Source organism: Juglans regia, chromosome 15, assembly GCF_001411555.2.
Source record: "Juglans regia cultivar Chandler chromosome 15, Walnut 2.0, whole genome shotgun sequence".
NCBI lineage: Eukaryota > Viridiplantae > Streptophyta > Magnoliopsida > Fagales > Juglandaceae > Juglans > Juglans regia.
The window spans coordinates 966,575-983,200 of record NC_049915.1 but is presented as its reverse complement, the minus strand read 5'-3'; the positions used below and the strand labels follow the sequence as shown (position 1 = coordinate 983,200).

The 16,626-nt window shown below is 34.3% G+C and overlaps 3 protein-coding genes across 4 annotated transcripts; all 3 read left to right on the top strand.

The window, feature by feature from the left end:
• Positions 1–365: 365 nt before the first annotated feature.
• Positions 366–3,877, top strand: LOC109008535 (thioredoxin-like protein slr0233). 2 transcript variants are annotated; one of them, XM_035685933.1, is made up of 5 exons: positions 366–676; positions 2,279–2,367; positions 2,680–2,857; positions 3,424–3,494; positions 3,587–3,877. In XM_035685933.1, the coding sequence occupies exons 1-4, from the start codon at positions 488–490 to the stop codon at positions 3,487–3,489; spliced, it is 522 nt and encodes a 173-aa protein (XP_035541826.1). In that variant the 5' UTR covers positions 366–487; the 3' UTR covers positions 3,490–3,494; positions 3,587–3,877. The 2 variants fall into 2 exon arrangements, with proteins under 2 accessions (XP_035541826.1, XP_035541825.1); XM_035685932.1 differs by having other exon boundaries at positions 367–676; positions 3,424–3,489.
• A 907-nt stretch (positions 3,878–4,784) lies between these two features.
• On the top strand, positions 4,785–7,600 carry LOC109008536 (protein SET DOMAIN GROUP 41-like). The gene is made up of 5 exons (XM_018988656.2): positions 4,785–5,552; positions 5,637–5,676; positions 5,775–5,881; positions 6,234–6,332; positions 6,540–7,600. The coding sequence occupies exons 1-5, from the start codon at positions 4,797–4,799 to the stop codon at positions 7,563–7,565; spliced, it is 2,028 nt and encodes a 675-aa protein (XP_018844201.2). The 5' UTR covers positions 4,785–4,796; the 3' UTR covers positions 7,566–7,600.
• A 6,113-nt stretch (positions 7,601–13,713) lies between these two features.
• On the top strand, positions 13,714–14,755 carry LOC108980112 (abscisic stress-ripening protein 1-like). The gene is made up of 2 exons (XM_018950939.2): positions 13,714–14,064; positions 14,279–14,755. The coding sequence occupies exons 1-2, from the start codon at positions 13,822–13,824 to the stop codon at positions 14,462–14,464; spliced, it is 429 nt and encodes a 142-aa protein (XP_018806484.1). The 5' UTR covers positions 13,714–13,821; the 3' UTR covers positions 14,465–14,755.
• Positions 14,756–16,626: the final 1,871 nt, after the last annotated feature.

Here is a 16,626-nt window from a genome sequence, read left to right as displayed (position 1 = left end):
AATTGAAAAAAAAATACTAATTAATATTAATCATTTCACAACTCTTGCAGTTTTTATACCTTTTTTTTTATAATATTTGTGCATTTTTAATTTTATTTTCTTTTGTAATTCAAATTTCAACGCTCCGAGAAGACGCTAGGTAGGAGGAGCCACAGCCGCCAAATCTAAACTTCTTCAACGGCACGTAGCAACAAATTTTCCTCGTCGCCTGTCATAAAGTTAAGCGGAACGACAGTCGAGCCAAAATATTCAGTCTGGGCTTTTTCTGTCCGTCCGATCCAATAACTTTGTTAGTTAGTCTACGCCATCCAACAGCTACCAACTTACATCAAAATGTTCGTTGCTTCACTCGCGCTTTCTGCTACTATTTATTTCTTTCTCGGATTTCATTTTCCCTTCAAACAAGCAGATATTCTCCCTTCCTTTACGCCGATTATCCAAACTTCATCAAGTTTTCCGTGGCATTTTTTTCTGGAATCTGCTTCAAATGGCGGTTTCAGTATCTGTTTTGACGATTCCTTCCTTCGATTCGGGTAGCTGTAATCGTTTAGCGGCTCCGTCTTGTTCCTCGAAGTTGTCTTCGTCGACTTCTCTGCAATTTCCTCTACACACTCAGAAATTTAGAGTTGGAAACACTGGGGTGTGCTCTCCCTCGCGACCTCGAGTTCTTCCTCTGGTAACAATTTCGAATTTCATGAACCGTGCTCTGTTTGCCTAGAAAATTGGAACGAATAACCGAAAATCTGGTTTTTCTTTTTCATTCGTCGTAATCTTTTTCTTTGAAGTTAGTTGAATTGGTTTCTTACTATTATTAACATTATTCTAGAACTTAATCTTCTTAGTAGTTACTGCGAAGATATGTCAGATTAGCAGCTCCGAGGTTACAGAAAAGTCATTTGGGATTTGTTTCTGGGTTTTAAGAAACGAAGATCTCAACTTTATTAAGCGTAATAATAGAACTAGTTCAAGTTATTGCTTTCAATAAGGAGAAGAACAATTTCCGATTCTATTAGGAAGAGAAAGTAACGTGACATATACGTGAGTTGCTGTTATGAACCCACTAGGTAGAACTCACCCTTGAAAACTAGCTTACAAGGGAAGGGTGCCTAGGAGCTTATAAACCATCAACTAATCCCATACTTAGTCAATGTGGGATCGTAACAACCACCACGCTCCGCAACCGACGTCCACGGCGGTCCCGGCGCTCACACGGGCTGGCTGTGCGCTAGGTCTTTTCCTAGCTCCGGGCGAACACTGCCATGCCGGCATCACCCCCCGTGCCGCACGATTGCAATTGTCGCAACATGGCCTTAGATGTGGGGTGGCTCTGATACCATTTGTTATGAACCCACTAGGTAGAACTCACCCTTGAAAACTAGCTTACAAGGGAAGGGTGCCTAGGAGCTTATAAACCATCAACTAATCCCATACTTAGTCAATGTGGGATCGTAACAATTGCTTTCTCGCTGAAGACCTCTATGCAATCTTGATGCCATGGATTAGGCATGATACTGTATGGCAAAGCAGACTTAATCGCATAGTACCATTTCAGATTTAAGTAATTTCTAGAGGTTTTTACTAAACGTGTGAAGAGGATTTTTTGTGGCTATATTTTGGTACCTGAAAACTACATCTTCCTTTTTTTTAATTATTTTTTTCTGTTATTATAACGGTACCTCCCAATAATCTTGAGCTTTGACTTGTAATCTACTTGTTGCTTATAAATTCTCAATTTTTTATATTAGAGGAAGCTCTAGTTAACTTCTCAAAATCACATAGCCATTGGGATCATTTAACCAGTAATCAGCTGTCAAAAGTCAAGATTAGAAATTCTTCAACCCATTATGTTGTTAGTCATGACATGAAGAAGATGAAATTATTCTTTGTTCATGTTTCTCATTCTTCGAGTGTACAATTCTTGAAAATGTATTTAATGTGTTTAATGTCTGTTCTAAACGCAATATATTTCAAATTGTGCATTTAATGCAATTTTTTATCACCCAACTTGAACTCATTTTTGCTCATGAGGCTATAATAAGTCTGTTTGGTACTCCTCAGTTATGTTATAAGAATTCAGCCTTTTCTTTATACATTTCTGAGAAATTTATAAATATCAGTAAAACTGGATGCAACAAAACTGTTATTCAATTTGACTATATAGCAGCTATAAATAACTAAAAACTGGATTCTCTTAGTACTTGTATGCTATGACTTCTAAGTTTGAATTTCTCTTCTGAAATAACGATTGATTTGTATGTAACACAAATATTTCATGCAGGTCAAAGCCAAGAAGCAGTCATTTTCCTCTTTTGATGATTTGCTGGCTAATTCTGACAAACCTGTATTGGTTGACTTCTATGCAACCTGGTGCGTTCGTCCCCGCTTTTGTGTAACTTCCCCTTTTTTCTGTTTTCATATTTTTCCAAAGAGGGGTCAGGCTGAGATGGTCTCTGACCATGTTGTCAGCCTAATTTATCACCTGAAATGATACTGTGGAAAAAAATTACTTATGTGGAAAGTTGTGATGGCTATCTTGTGATTAAATCTTTATTCTTAATAGCATATGATATTTTTCACACTATAGGTTGCTGTTGAAGGTCTTTGTCATGAATTCCTTGTTTTTATGATAGCAAAAAAGATTAAAATTGAAGAATGAGTTACCCGAGTTATGGTTTTCAGGTGTGGTCCTTGTCAATTTATGGGCCCCGTTCTCAATGAAGTGAGTGCTCGGCTGCAAGATAAGATCCAGGTGGTGAAGATAGACACTGAGAAGTACCCTAGCATTGCTGATAAATTCAGAATCAAAGCATTGCCTACTTTCATTCTATTTAGGGACGGAGAACCTTATGATCGCTTTGTGAGTTTAATTTTCGTCTCGCTTCCTTTCCTGTGGAACTTGGTTTTTTAACATCTTTAGGATGTTTATGTATAAATTTATGGAAGTGCATTGAAGTCTCTTCTTAAACTTCTACAAGGACACGTAAAATTTCACACATGCCTAAAATTGTATTGACTCTTAGTTACTTGATTTGTCTTATTATTTCCAATCTTTATGCAGGCTCAAAATATGTAGACTAACACCTTTTATTTTTGTATTTTTCAATTTTATCTACATTTGGTTGAATTGGCTTTTGGTTTTAGGAGTTTTAGGGAAACTCTGTAATTCCTTTTAATGGTCCTACTTATCAAAAATAAAAATTCCTTTTAATGGTCCGGTCTGGACAAATCAAAGTCTGTTGCTTGGCAACGATTATGTTCCTTAATGGAGTATATGTGCAGTTATTGGGACTTAACAATGATTAGTTTACATCACTGAGAGAAAATAAATAGCACCATAGAACTCAAGTACTGCTCCCTCTCTCATCGCTATTTGTGAAATTATGTTGATTTTGATCAAAGAGTTGTTGGTTTAATTATTTTCAGGAGGGTGCTTTAACAGCAGATCAGCTCATCCAACGAATCGAAAACTCTCTGAAAGTTAAGCAATAGGTAAGGTAAACCTTTAGTTTTGTCTCCACCATTTTCTTCTCTGTGCTCTTTCTTTGTTTCCTTCCCGTCTCTCTCATACTTGGTTAATATTTTTCAGTTCAGAAAAGAAATCCAGCTTTTACATTGGGAAACTGGATTTCATAAACGAAGATTGCACAGGAGATTCTTCTATCCTTCTTTGGGAGCTTCCTTTCTAAATTTTTTGCAACTGATGTTGTACTGAAAAATATATTGAGTTTCTTGCCATGCTACCCTTGATAATGTTAAGGAAAGGTCAAACAAACTTTGGCAGTAGATCATTCCGACTGTAATGGATTTGCACAAAAGTTGTATCTGTATCTAAATTTTGATGAGGAAGAAATAAATTTCTCTTGTTGATTCCAGGGAACATTCGTCCATTATATCTAGCAGGGTTAATGATTTCAGGGTCCTCACTGTTATGTCTTGGGTGAATTGCTGGTAGCTAATTAAGTCAACCAAACAGAGTTAGCTGGGAGGATGAAATACGAATGCCTGATTGGCTGTCTGAAGGCTTCTTTTTTGCATCGATCTGCTTATTTATTTACATTTCACAGGAGAAACAAATCAATGAATCACCCAAAGAGAGCTCTATTTCTTCTTGGACTCCCCTGGTTTTGATCGATAAATTGCATGAAAAGATTTTATAAAAATAAATTTACATATTGTCATAGTTTGATGTGATTTATTTTTTTAATAAAAATAATTTTATAATTTAATATATCACATCAATTTTTTAATTTACTTTTATAAAATCTGTGCTAAAGCATTTCTTGCTTCAAATTATCAAGTAACCATGATAACCAAAGCTAATTTTTACTTCAAATTATCAAGTATTTTTTTTCAGTAGCAACCCTACATTAAGGGCCTGTTTGGATGATTTTTACTTCAAATTATTTTACTTCATCTCATATAATTTTAATTAATAATTTTACTATTATTCATAAATCATCTCATTTTATTTTATTTTATCTTACTATTCAAACGGGCCCTAAGATTGCCTTTAAAGTGACATATCCAATTTTTTATCGAGTTCAATAACCATTATATAAAAAATAATATTTTTATTGAAAATTGGCCGATTAAAGATTTTTGATAATTTTCTATTCTAAACTCTTTTATGGTTTAGTAGATCTCATGATATCAAATTAATGTTGTCCATTTATTATGAAATTATAATTTTTTTTATTCTAAATATTTTTTATAATTGCTGAATAAAAATCCACGTGAGCTTAATTTTTTGTTCTAATTAATGTTGTCCATTTTGTCGCCCTGTTCCGAGCGTCCCTATGTCGTGCAGTTTGATAGCAGAGATGGAGATGAGAGGCAGCGAGGATGTAGAAATGGGGCAAGACATTACCCCACCATTCCCTCCTCTCTCTTTCTCCCTCCACGATTCCTTCCTCCTCTCTCACTGCTCCGCCTGCTTCTCCCCTCTCCCTCTTCGCCCCACCTTTCCCCATATTCCCCTTCCTCTCCCTCCCTACCTCCTCTCCTACTGCTCCCCTCGCTGCTCCTCTTCCGATTCCCCCCTCCATTTTTCTAGCGCCGAGTTCCACCTCCTCCGATCCCATCCATCATCATTCGGCGAATCCTCTGACCTCCGCGCCGCCCTCCGCTTCCTTCATTCCCTCCCCGCCTCGTGTCGCTCCGTCCCAAACGGACGGCTCGCCGGCTTGCTCACCAACCGCGACAAACTGCTCGCGAGGACTGGCTATGACGAAGAGTTTGTCGAGAGAATTCGCGATGGCGCTAGGGTCATGGCCGCGGCGAGGAAGATGAGAGAGGGCTATGGGTCCTCGGAGCCAAACGACTTCGTTTTGGAGGAGGCGGCGCTGTGCCTGGTGCTAACGAACGCCGTGGAGGTGCAGGATGACTCGGGGCGAACCCTCGGTATTGCTGTTTACGACCCCAGCTTCTCTTGGATCAATCACAGCTGCTCCCCCAACGCTTCTTACCGGTTTTTTCTGTCCTCTCCACCCCCTTGTTGCGCTCAAGCGAGGCTTAGGATTGTCCCATGCGCCCGCCATGGCCTAGAAACTCAAGTAATCATCTTTCGCCGATTCTTCAACTATTTTTTGAAATCTAGGAGAGTTGTGAGTGAGATTAATTCGTCTATTTTGTTGCAGATAGAGAGTGGTGTTTGTAGCATTAGTGAATTATCATATGGTATATCTTTGGGTTATCTTTTTAAACCTTTTTTATAAAAAAATTTAATTTTTAAGTTGCATAAGCGTATGAACGGATTGTAATCTTCATTGTTGCAGGTGAGATGAGGGAGAATAATGGTCCAAAAGTTGTTGTTAGGAGTATTAAGAGGATAAAGAAAGGGGAGGAAGTGACTGTTGCTTACACTGACTTGTTGCATCCTAAGGTATATTTCCTATTTCACCTACTTTTGTTTATCAGAGTCCGATGAACGACATTAAAAATATTAAAACTTTGCCACTTTGGTAATCCTACTTGTGTTTATCAGGCTTATCAACCTGTTTGTCTTGTTTTTTTTATTACTCCATTGATTGAGTAAGAAATATTAAACTTGGGAAATTCTATGAACAAATGTATTGATAAAACTAATGTTTACATGTTTAGATTTTTTGTTGATTTATTGGGATTTTACTTTTAACTTGTTTTCTTCGAAGCCCTTTTGGAATCTATTTATTATTTGTGATTCTGAATCATTGTTCTTTCATTCTTACATTTTATGTGAAACATTGGTTCCCCAGGAAATGAGGCAATTGGAGTTATGGTCAAAGTATTGGTTTATCTGCTGTTGTAGGCGATGTAGTTCTTCGCATCTGACCTATGTGGATCACATTCTGCAAGTAAGATTTTGGTGAAAAAGCCATACTATGTATTTGCTTGATGTCCTCATGCTTTGAATTCACTCTAGGAGCTTACAACTACAACCCAGTGATATCTTTCCATTTGCCTCTTCACATTTTACTTTTTGATGCACTTTAGCGTTCATATAGCCAACATATTCGTGAACATGACCTAAACAGGAAATCTTTTGCTATTTTCCTTTTTAGGAAGTTTCTCCTGCTAGTCTTCAATCTTCCAGTTTACTTTCTGGTCAAGACATCTATATTAACGGTACAATTGAAAGCTTGACTGATCATATTAATGATGCTATAACTGAATATCTGGAAAGTGGTGATTCAGAATCATGTTGCAAGAAGCTTGAGGACATGCTCACTCAAGGTCTCCTTTATGAGCAGCTAGGAGGTAGGGAAGAAAAATCTCAGCCAGTCTTCAAGTTGCATCCCCTGCACTACCTCTCTCTAAATGCCTATACAACACTGGTTTCGGCATATAAAGTCCGTGCAAGTGACTTGTTGACTCTATATTCTGGAATGGAAGAGCATCACTTGGAAGCTCTGGACTTGAGCAGGATCAGTGCAGCATATTCATTATTGCTTGCAGGAGCAACTCACCATCTGTTTCAGTCCGAACCTTCTCTAATTGCATCTGTTGCAAATTTCTGGATAGGTGCTGGAGAATCCCTATTAACTCTTGCAAGAAGCTCAGTATGGAGTATAATTGTCAAATGCGGCCTGCCTGCAACAAACCTTTCTTATACTCTCTCCAAACATATCTGCTCCAAGTGCTCATTGATGCAAAAGTTTATAGCCATTCTACATCACAGGGAAGTTCAAAGTACAGATTTGGAGAACATATCTAGTGAGTTCTTTGATTGTGTCACTAATATCACACAAACGGTTTGGGGATTTCTAATTCACGGTTGCCAGTATTTGAGAGCAGTCAAAGATCCCATTGAGTTCAGCTGGCTTGGAACTAGGAAAGATTCTAGTACAAGGGATATCCAGCCTCATCTTGGGAGCAGTGCTGTTGTTTCTTATCATGGGGATGAAGGAAGTTTTTCTGTGTGTGAAGCACATACATGCATCTTCCAGGTTGGTGTTCATTGCCTACTATATGGAGGATATTTAGCTTGCATATGCTACGGTCAACACTCCAATTTGATTACTCACATTCGGAATATTTTAGACCCTGAAGAGTGTTTGATAAATCGTTTTCATGAAACAGACAAATAATGAAACTTACCAGATTTTCATGTGTTGTCCAAGCAGTTACTGATTAATTTGAGCTGCTCACTCTTGAACTTCATTCGCCATTTATCCAAGGCTGTGAAAATCTGACGACCGGTACACTTTTTCATGAAGAAAATACATTAGCATTATGTTTGGTTTATTGGTTTTGACTTTTGAGTCTGCAACGAGCCCGGCTTGTTCAATTAAGATGGGCTACACTGTTCAGTCCTTTAGCTGGGCTTGTATTTCTTCCAACATGCCAATCCAGCTTAGCAGCCCAAAATATCTATTTTTTTAAGTTCAAGGTTGATAGAATTTTTTACGTGACCCAATGAAAATAATAATAATAATAATCCAAGTGGACCCCGTGATGAGGGCAAGCGTGGCTACACAAAACGTGATTACGATGGGACCCATCGAGACCTAATTCCATCCATATCCAAAAAATTAATGTCACTGTACGACAACCCGTTTTATGCTGTCGACTACGCCATCTTGCAAGATACGAATGTATACACCTTTTTCTTTTCTTTATATCCAAACACGAGGCTCATGCAATATCTCATTAATTAATCATCACCAAATGCACAATTCCGTCCAGGTTCGGTTTCGAATTAGGCATCTTTGAAGCAAAAACCTTGGGCCTAATAAATAGCCTTTCTTTCTTTGATTATAGAGTAATTTCTTTGCATCTCAAGCTATCACAATTTATTTCTTGAATTCTCAAATTATTATTGGACATTTTATTAGTTCTAGGTTCTGTTTCATCTCCCCTAAAATTTAAATTTTTCAAAACATATTTCATTTTATCAAATAAGAAAAATACAAAAATTTTAAAAATAAAATGTGGAGCAATGCAATTGTTGAAAATATATAAAAGGGGAAATGATTGGAATGATTGGGAAGGGAATACTCATAAATTGATATAGTTTCATGTAATACGTTAAATCTGTTTTACAATAAAAGTAGATTTATAATTTAACATCGTAAGTCAAACTACGTCAATTTATAAATTTATTTTTATGAGATATTTTTTAGTTTTTCCTTTTTGACCTTTTTATTGTTTGGATGTGTCTAACTTTTTAGGGGTTTGATCAGATCAAATTAATTATTTTCTAGGCAAAACACATCCAACATTAATAATACAGCTTATATGTTCACTTCACTCGGATTAGTTTTGAGATCTGAGCGTCTCTTTTTTGGGTCCACAGACAGAATTGGCAATTTTTAAAGCAACCTTTTTATATAAATATAATATTAATGCATGCCCTTAATCATCATATTTATCGATCTTTCTCTATTTTATCCAAAGTTGCAGCCACCCACAACCACAAACAGAATATGAAAAATTAGAGAGATCAGATGTTATTTTTCATCATTTAGCACAAAAGCTAGAAATGGAGTATTATTGCATGCAACTTGTATTTCTGCCCAAGAATTTTAATCTGATGATCACCAGCCATGCATGAACACATGCATCCATCTTTCTTCCATGGGTCAAGACCACTTTTCATTAATTATCTAATTGTGTTCTTTTATTTTTCTCTTTTGATTGTCCCCTTAATTGGGTTTTCATCCGATTCTCTTCTCCCACAGATTTCTATAATGCTCCATCAAAATGAAATATAGGATGATCTCTTAGATTTTACGGCTACATTTCAATTAAAACTTAAAATGAGAGAAAGACATGCAAACACGTGGAATGATTTCGACTCTAATATTAGTGTTGTTCACATGGATATTTTGACATCATTAAAGATTCAACAAAATAGAATTATATTTATTTCACGTGAATGCCTTTTCCCATTCTACTCTAACTTCTAAAATTGAAACAATAACCTTAACAAACTTTGATCAATATTTTACATTGTTTTCTTTTATATATATAAAATAAAAGTCTTTTATCTATGCATAGTGTCATGTTCGTGAGTAATTGCATAAAGTGAAATGATATTTGCAGTCGTGGATTGCGTAAGTGTAGCACAATTTCTTTAAAAAAAAGTGTGTAAATTCGATCCACATGAAAAAGAAAAAAAATTAATTTTTTAATAATGGGCCCCAATCTTTTTCAAAATGATTATGTACCCTTGCGCACTCCACGATTATATCTAGCATTACTCAATTAGTCATGTGCATCGCAATCAAAATAACCAAAATGAAATTGCAATACCATATTAATCATATATATATGAGTCGCCAAGAGTAGCCCATTCAATTTGACCACTAGGCCAATTGCGTGTTTTTATTTTATTTTATATTTTTTAACATATTTAAATATTTTTAAAAATAAAAAAATACACTAATATACTAAAAATCAATTTCTTAATCATTAAATAAAAAAAAATTAAATACACAACAGTCAAAATGAGTGGGCAAAGTGAAGGGGGCGAACAAGCATTTTCCTATATATATTTGCAAATACTTATCTGTTTTTTATGTACCATTTTATTAGTTGTTACAATTCATAATTTTCTCAAGTTACTTCTCAAAGAAAAGGTACATATTGCTAATTCATAAGCCGTATTTAATGATAAGTAATTCAGAAAAAATACAGTTTTTTGTCTAAATTATATTCGACAATATTCTAATTTCCATCTAATTCATTAGATTTTCATGTAAACTCTAAAATTAATTCTCGCTATTAACTTCTTAAAATTTACGAGACATAAATATCGTGTGATCTTTTATTTTAGTCGAATCCAAATTAATCTACTTTAATAGTGATGGAAGATTAATGATACAATTAATAAACTATAATAAAGAGGTGGTGGATCGACAGTGAAGTGGCTATATATTACGTACGTACCTTACAAAGTGACAATTTTATTTTATTTTTTTTAATTTTTGGGTGATTTTTTTCTTTTATATATATATATATATATATATATATATATATATTAAAAAGGCGAGGTGTGGAGAAAGAGAGGCCATGCATATGATATGAAACATTAATTTACTGATAAAAATAATCACATTTTGAGGGAGATAAATTGTAGAAATGACTATCTTTGGTGTGAATATACTACTGATCTTTGCCGACAAAAAAATAAAATAAAAGCAAAAAACCATTGAAATGCATGGTGATGGGGCCACGCCACCTGCCATCATCTATTACCCCCATGAGCTAGCTAGTATGATCAGATCAGCAATTTCAGCCTTTAATTTTCCTTGCCCTCCACTATTTTCTGGAAAATTAAAAAAAAAAAAAAATCTGTTTGAATTGAAATCCTAATTGTTAGGTTGAAATGTCAAATTTCATATTAAATTATTGGGAGAAAAAAGGACCAAAGTTCATTGAGCCACCTAGCATTAATGTAATTTGTGAGATCAGGACGTACTAGAAGTTAAAATAAGTCAAAACTCACGTAAAGCTATCTGGCTGTGAAGTTGTTTAAAGTTTAAAAAGTGTTTTCAACAACCTATAAGTTGTTTTAAAGAAAAAATTTAATGTTTGATAAGTCTATAAAGATCAATGCTTTAAGCAGTACTACCTAAAAAACAGTTGAAAGTTCATTTTTATTTAAAAATTAAATTGAAATTTTTATTGAAAAGTCTTTGCAAATTAATATATTCTACATTTTAAAAAGTTAAAAGGAATTAATTTTAAAATCGTCTTAATTAGATGTATGTTTACCAAATAGTAAACGGCTTTCTACATTAATTAAAAACAGTACTATTATAAAAAAAAATAAAAAATTATTTCTTATTACAATCCCAAACATGCACTAATTAAGTCAAAATAAACACTTAAAAAATAAGAAATTGTATATTATTCTTCAATTGAACCAACAATATTAGGCCTTTTGAAGAGAATATATTTTGTTCCAATAAATTACCATAACTTTTAAATTTGCACTCTAAATATCACTCTGTGATCATAATCTTTACTTTCAATAATCAAGATCATCTACCCGTTAAAGATTGTGTTCCTCTAATTAATTTCTCTTAATTTCTAACTAATTAACCTTTTTTTTCTTTTTCTTTTATGTCTATGCAAATAGGGTATTTTAAGAAGTGAGCATCCATATGCATGGTTAATAAGGTCATTTTCATGGTAGCAAATATAATATAAATGTTTATAAATTAACAGAAATATGAAGGACTTGCACATCTACTCATAATTAGCATTTAATTTATATATTATATGATCGAGCCACGTACGTCGTGACGTCAGTGCCATGTGGAGGATTTTACTACATTGAGCTAGCTGCCTTAATAATAAGGATTTATTTCATTTTGGGACCATTTTGAAGAATTGGCCTGTTTATGGTGATCATAAGGCCGCCGAGTACCTATATACGTGTAAAGGCAATTTATAAGAAGATGGTATGGATGAAGTTTACACTTACCTACCATTAACGACCATTAATATATGTAGAAATTATACTATTTTTCTAGAAGGACATGAAGCATCAAAGTCGATCGTGATCTTAAACTTAATTTATTGTACATACTGTTATTAAATTTCCATAAAAAAAATCTTATAAGCTAATTTGTATATATATCATTATATATATATAGCTAACCAATATATATATGGAGTACTTTTCTTTAGTTTGAAGTTTTTTTTTTAATATTATAGTGTGATTTCAAATAAACTAAATTTCCTTTAATTGGGTTAAGAAAGAGGGTTCTGGAAGCAACAATATTGGCCCATTAAATTAAGATAATTAAGAGATTTGATTTTTTTTCTCAGAAAGTTATATGGTGATCAGTACATGAAAAAACTTTCATAATTAGATTAGAAATTATATGATCATATGGATTTGGATGGAATATTAATATCTCTTATAGTTGTATTTATATGAATTAATCTAGGGTTTAAGTTAAATAGGAGAGAAATAGATATATGAATTAGAAGAGTCAACAGTATTAAATTTTCAATAAATATTATAAGACTCACTTCATGTTGATCGATCCGTTTATCTCTCTTTCATAAAACATTTCATGGGGATCATGCTTATAGACAAAACTGTAGGATATATTCACTTCAAAGCAAGAATGTCATCTGGGATTAATTAAGGTAAAATGTACTATATATTATAAGATTAAGATATATCTCTCTTCCCATTTTAAAAGGAGATCCCATCTTCATCAATATAGGTGTTGAAACTCCAAAAACCCACTCATCATAATTAAGTAATTTGAGAAAACCATGAATGTGATTAGCATGCATATAATTCGATATCCAAACCAAAAGTACCCCAATTTATACTCTAGTGGCCTCAATTGATCTTGAATATCTCTATTGCTCATGTTGTATTTGCCAATATTGCTTAATTACTAGAGGAATAACAAGGTTATATATATATATATATATATATATATATATATATATATATATATATAGGACAAATAGTTGTTTTATAAAGGAGCTATATATATATGAGACAAGATATCATTCCCGCTTCGAAACATAGGCTTCAATTCTCAGTAAATCAATACTATTCTTCATATCGACAAGTGCAAATGAGAATTATATATAAGATGAAGGAAGAGTTTCTTCAACCTATATTATCTTTATTACTGTCTCATGCATGCGTTTTTTTTTTTTTTTTTTTTCATGCATGCGTTGCATTTTTCAGAAATATTGTTAATGTACCATAACATCGTGCATTCTCAATTGTTCTTGAATATATAACATATGTCTTTGTATTTATAGGTGGATGAGGTTAGAGAAAGAATGGAAATACAGATACTAATAATTGATTTATACAATAAACTAAATATGGTAGAAAATAAATCGTATTACCATATATACATACTAGAATATTATAAATATATTCTATAATAAGCATATATATAATAATAACAAACCATTTTCCTCAGTCATGCATGCCATGCTTCTAGAGAAAATGGTTCACTTTATGTTGAATTGGGCTAGGAACACTATATTAATAACCGCAAATGAAGATGATGATCAGAACCCACAGACAAAACATGCCCCTCCAAAAAAAAAAAAAAAGCATTATCCAAAAATGGTGGATATAAAGCAGAAAATTAAAGAAGATCCGTGAGCCCAAAGAAATCGATCGTGACCATCCATGACAACATTATGGCCACCCACAAATTAAAATGAAGAAAAGAGCTAGCAAGTCATGAGTCTATGGCACTAGTTGGCCATGGCCTTCCCCTATAAATGCCAACCCCCACACAAACCACTCTCCCACAACACATCAAACAATCTCTCTCTTTCATTAGTGTCCTCTTTCACACTCCAAAACACCTATCATCAGTGCCACTACTACTACCAAAAATCATGGCTGAGGAAAAGCACCACCACCATGGCCTCTTCCACCACAAGGATGAAGAAAAGCCCGTCGACAATGTCTACTCGAACGTCGCTTATTGCGGCGGCACCGGCCAGTACTCCGAGACTACAGAAGTGATTGCTGTCACCACCGAGCCTGATCAGGTCGACTACGAGAAGGAAAAGAAGCACCACAAGCATCTCGAGGAGGTTGGCAAGCTTGGTGCTGCCGCAGCTGGCGCTTATGCCTTGGTAATTATTTCGTTCTTTTTCTCAAATATATGTTATTTTCTTCGATCTCATTTATATATATATATATATATATATATATATATATTTATATATAGTACGTAGCTGCAAACAACATGAATAATATAGGTTTTAAAATCTTTGTTAAGGCTAGACTTTTAGAGTTTTGACCCACTTTTTTTGTATTCTTGCTCTTTTTTCTGATAATTTGTGTCAGTATGAGAAGCATGAGGCGAAGAAAGACCCGGAGCATGGCCACAGGCACAAGATAGAAGAGGAGGTTGCAGCAGCAGCTGCAGTTGGGGCCGGTGGTTTCGCCTTCCACGAGCGTCATGAGAAGAAAGAGGCAAAGGAAGAGGAGGAAGAGGCTCATGGAAAGAAGCACCACCATCTTTTTGGTTAGAGAATTAAAAAACGAAGACAGAATTTCTTCCCAAGTCATGTCTTGATCTTTTAATTAACTGCGTGCTTTTCTTTACTTTCTCCAAGTGTTTCTGTGTTTGGCTACACCACCATGAGTAAGCTGCAACTACCTTAAATAACTCTTGTGCCAGAGTCATGAGTTTGTGAAATGCTTCCTTACGTCCTTGTTAATTAAATGGGTGCCATCTGGTTTTCTTATTACCCATTGTTAATATTAATGATATATATGTTTGTTAATTATCTCAGAAAATCTATCATCTCTATTATTATATATACTTCATTTTATTAATTTTTTTTTTCTTTCCCTAATGATCAGCTTGAAAATTGACAGATTAAATGCATGGAATATGATATGTTTCTCATCTTTCATTTTCTTTATTTTTATAATGATAGAATTAATCAATAAGAGGACCATATATCGTATAGGCGTGGACATTTTCTATTTGCTGCAGTTTGTCAATTACAAGAACCTTTGCGTCATGATGATCTTCTTTTTCTTTTTTCTTTTTTTTTTTTTTTGGGCTGAAGTTGGGTTTAGAAGATACATCATGTTTAGGGTTGCTCAATTGACAGCTCTCAGAAGAAGATGTTAATGGTGGATTCATCATTCAATGGAAATGAAGATTGATGCATGATCGGTTCTTATTACTTCTATGATCTGCGGTCTAAAAAAAGGGTAACGGTCCCAGAACTGATCATGAAATAATATTTAAGACTTGTCCTAGAAATAGGTAAAGGGCAGGCAAATCTAATTTCTTATAAGTTTTTTTTCAAAAATTCCCATTTTAATCGTCACAGTTCAGGCCTTGTAGTTAAGTGAATATATAGTGACTGTTGAGAAGTCCCACACAATTTAGGAACAAACCCATCTTAGGTTTTATAAGAAATTATCTCACTTCTCCTATTAGGTTTTTTATGGGGAGAAATGAGTATTTCTATATGGTATCAAAACAGGTTAACTTATGATTGATGATGAGCTCATGCGACCTACCCATGATGATGGTATCGGAAATACCGGCCCACACGTGAGGGGGCGTGTGAAGAAGTCCCACATGGCTTAGGAACAAACTCATCTTGAATTTTATAAGAAATTACCTTCACTCCTCCTATTAGGTTTTTTATGGAGAAAAATGAGTGTTTCTATAGTGATGATGAGACGTACGACACTGTCGATGGCCTTGAATCTTGATGCTATCTATCAGCTTCCATCTCTTTCTTTGGAAATCAAGTTTCCATATCCCAATCACCCTTATTTAAAAATAAAAAATAAAAAAATAAAAATTAACCACATGATGATGAAAGGTATAGGCCAGTTTGGATATTGAGTTGAATTCAAATGAGTTGAGTTCTATATGAATAGTAGTGGGTTGAGATGATGGAGTGAGTTTTGTGGAGCCTACCTAAGATGAGTTTAGATGTGTTTAGATATTAAGATGAATTTAGACGTATTTATGACAAGTTGAAAAGGGTTGTGGGTCCTGCATGTGAAGATGTGTACTTGAGTTGAAAAAAGTTGTGGATCTCATGTGTAAAGAGATTTTGAATTAAATGAGTTTAGTGATTTAATAATTGAGTGTTTAGAAATTAGACTCAACTTAAAATTAAACTGAACTGAGTTGATCTCAGTTCAATTCAAGTTTCACACAGGGCCTAAGTGTTAGCAGGATAGTCAAAAGTTGCTACAGTAAAGTGGACCGATCCACTTTAGGTGGTTAATTTGCAGGTTCTTCGGCAGATTTAATACGGTAATTGGATGCATGCATGGTTATCTACATGGTTATCTGCTTGAAGTAACGTTCGGCCCAACTTTTTCTTATCATCAATAAAAACTTATCAGTTTTGGACACAAAACGAGTCACGAAACTACGTACTGCGATAATATTCCACGGAGGATAATTAAGGAAGTGTCATTTGAGTTAGTAATTAAAAGCTCTTTAATTAGCATTAATATATACAAGAAATGTGCATTCTTATTTCTTAATTTGATCTGTACGTTTCAGTTTCTTTTATCGTTTACACTTCTGATCTTAGTTTCCGATGTAAATATTAATGTATTTTGATCATTCATATTGATCTGTAAGCGGTTGTTAATTAATTAATTTATGGGTTCCAAAGCTCATTTACTATTGAAAGACATGCTAT

Coding starts and splice junctions, on each gene's coding strand:
- LOC109008535 (XM_035685933.1), top strand. CDS start 488: ATGGCGGTTTCAGTATCTGTTTTGACGATTCCTTCCTTCGATTCGGGT. Junction 677..2,278: donor GACCTCGAGTTCTTCCTCTG/GTAACAATTTCG, acceptor TATTTCATGCAG/GTCAAAGCCAAGAAGCAGTC. Junction 2,368..2,679: donor GTTGACTTCTATGCAACCTG/GTGCGTTCGTCC, acceptor TATGGTTTTCAG/GTGTGGTCCTTGTCAATTTA.
- LOC109008536 (XM_018988656.2), top strand. CDS start 4,797: ATGTCGTGCAGTTTGATAGCAGAGATGGAGATGAGAGGCAGCGAGGAT. Junction 5,882..6,233: donor CTGACTTGTTGCATCCTAAG/GTATATTTCCTA, acceptor TTGGTTCCCCAG/GAAATGAGGCAATTGGAGTT. Junction 6,333..6,539: donor ATGTGGATCACATTCTGCAA/GTAAGATTTTGG, acceptor TTTCCTTTTTAG/GAAGTTTCTCCTGCTAGTCT.
- LOC108980112 (XM_018950939.2), top strand. CDS start 13,822: ATGGCTGAGGAAAAGCACCACCACCATGGCCTCTTCCACCACAAGGAT. Junction 14,065..14,278: donor CAGCTGGCGCTTATGCCTTG/GTAATTATTTCG, acceptor AATTTGTGTCAG/TATGAGAAGCATGAGGCGAA.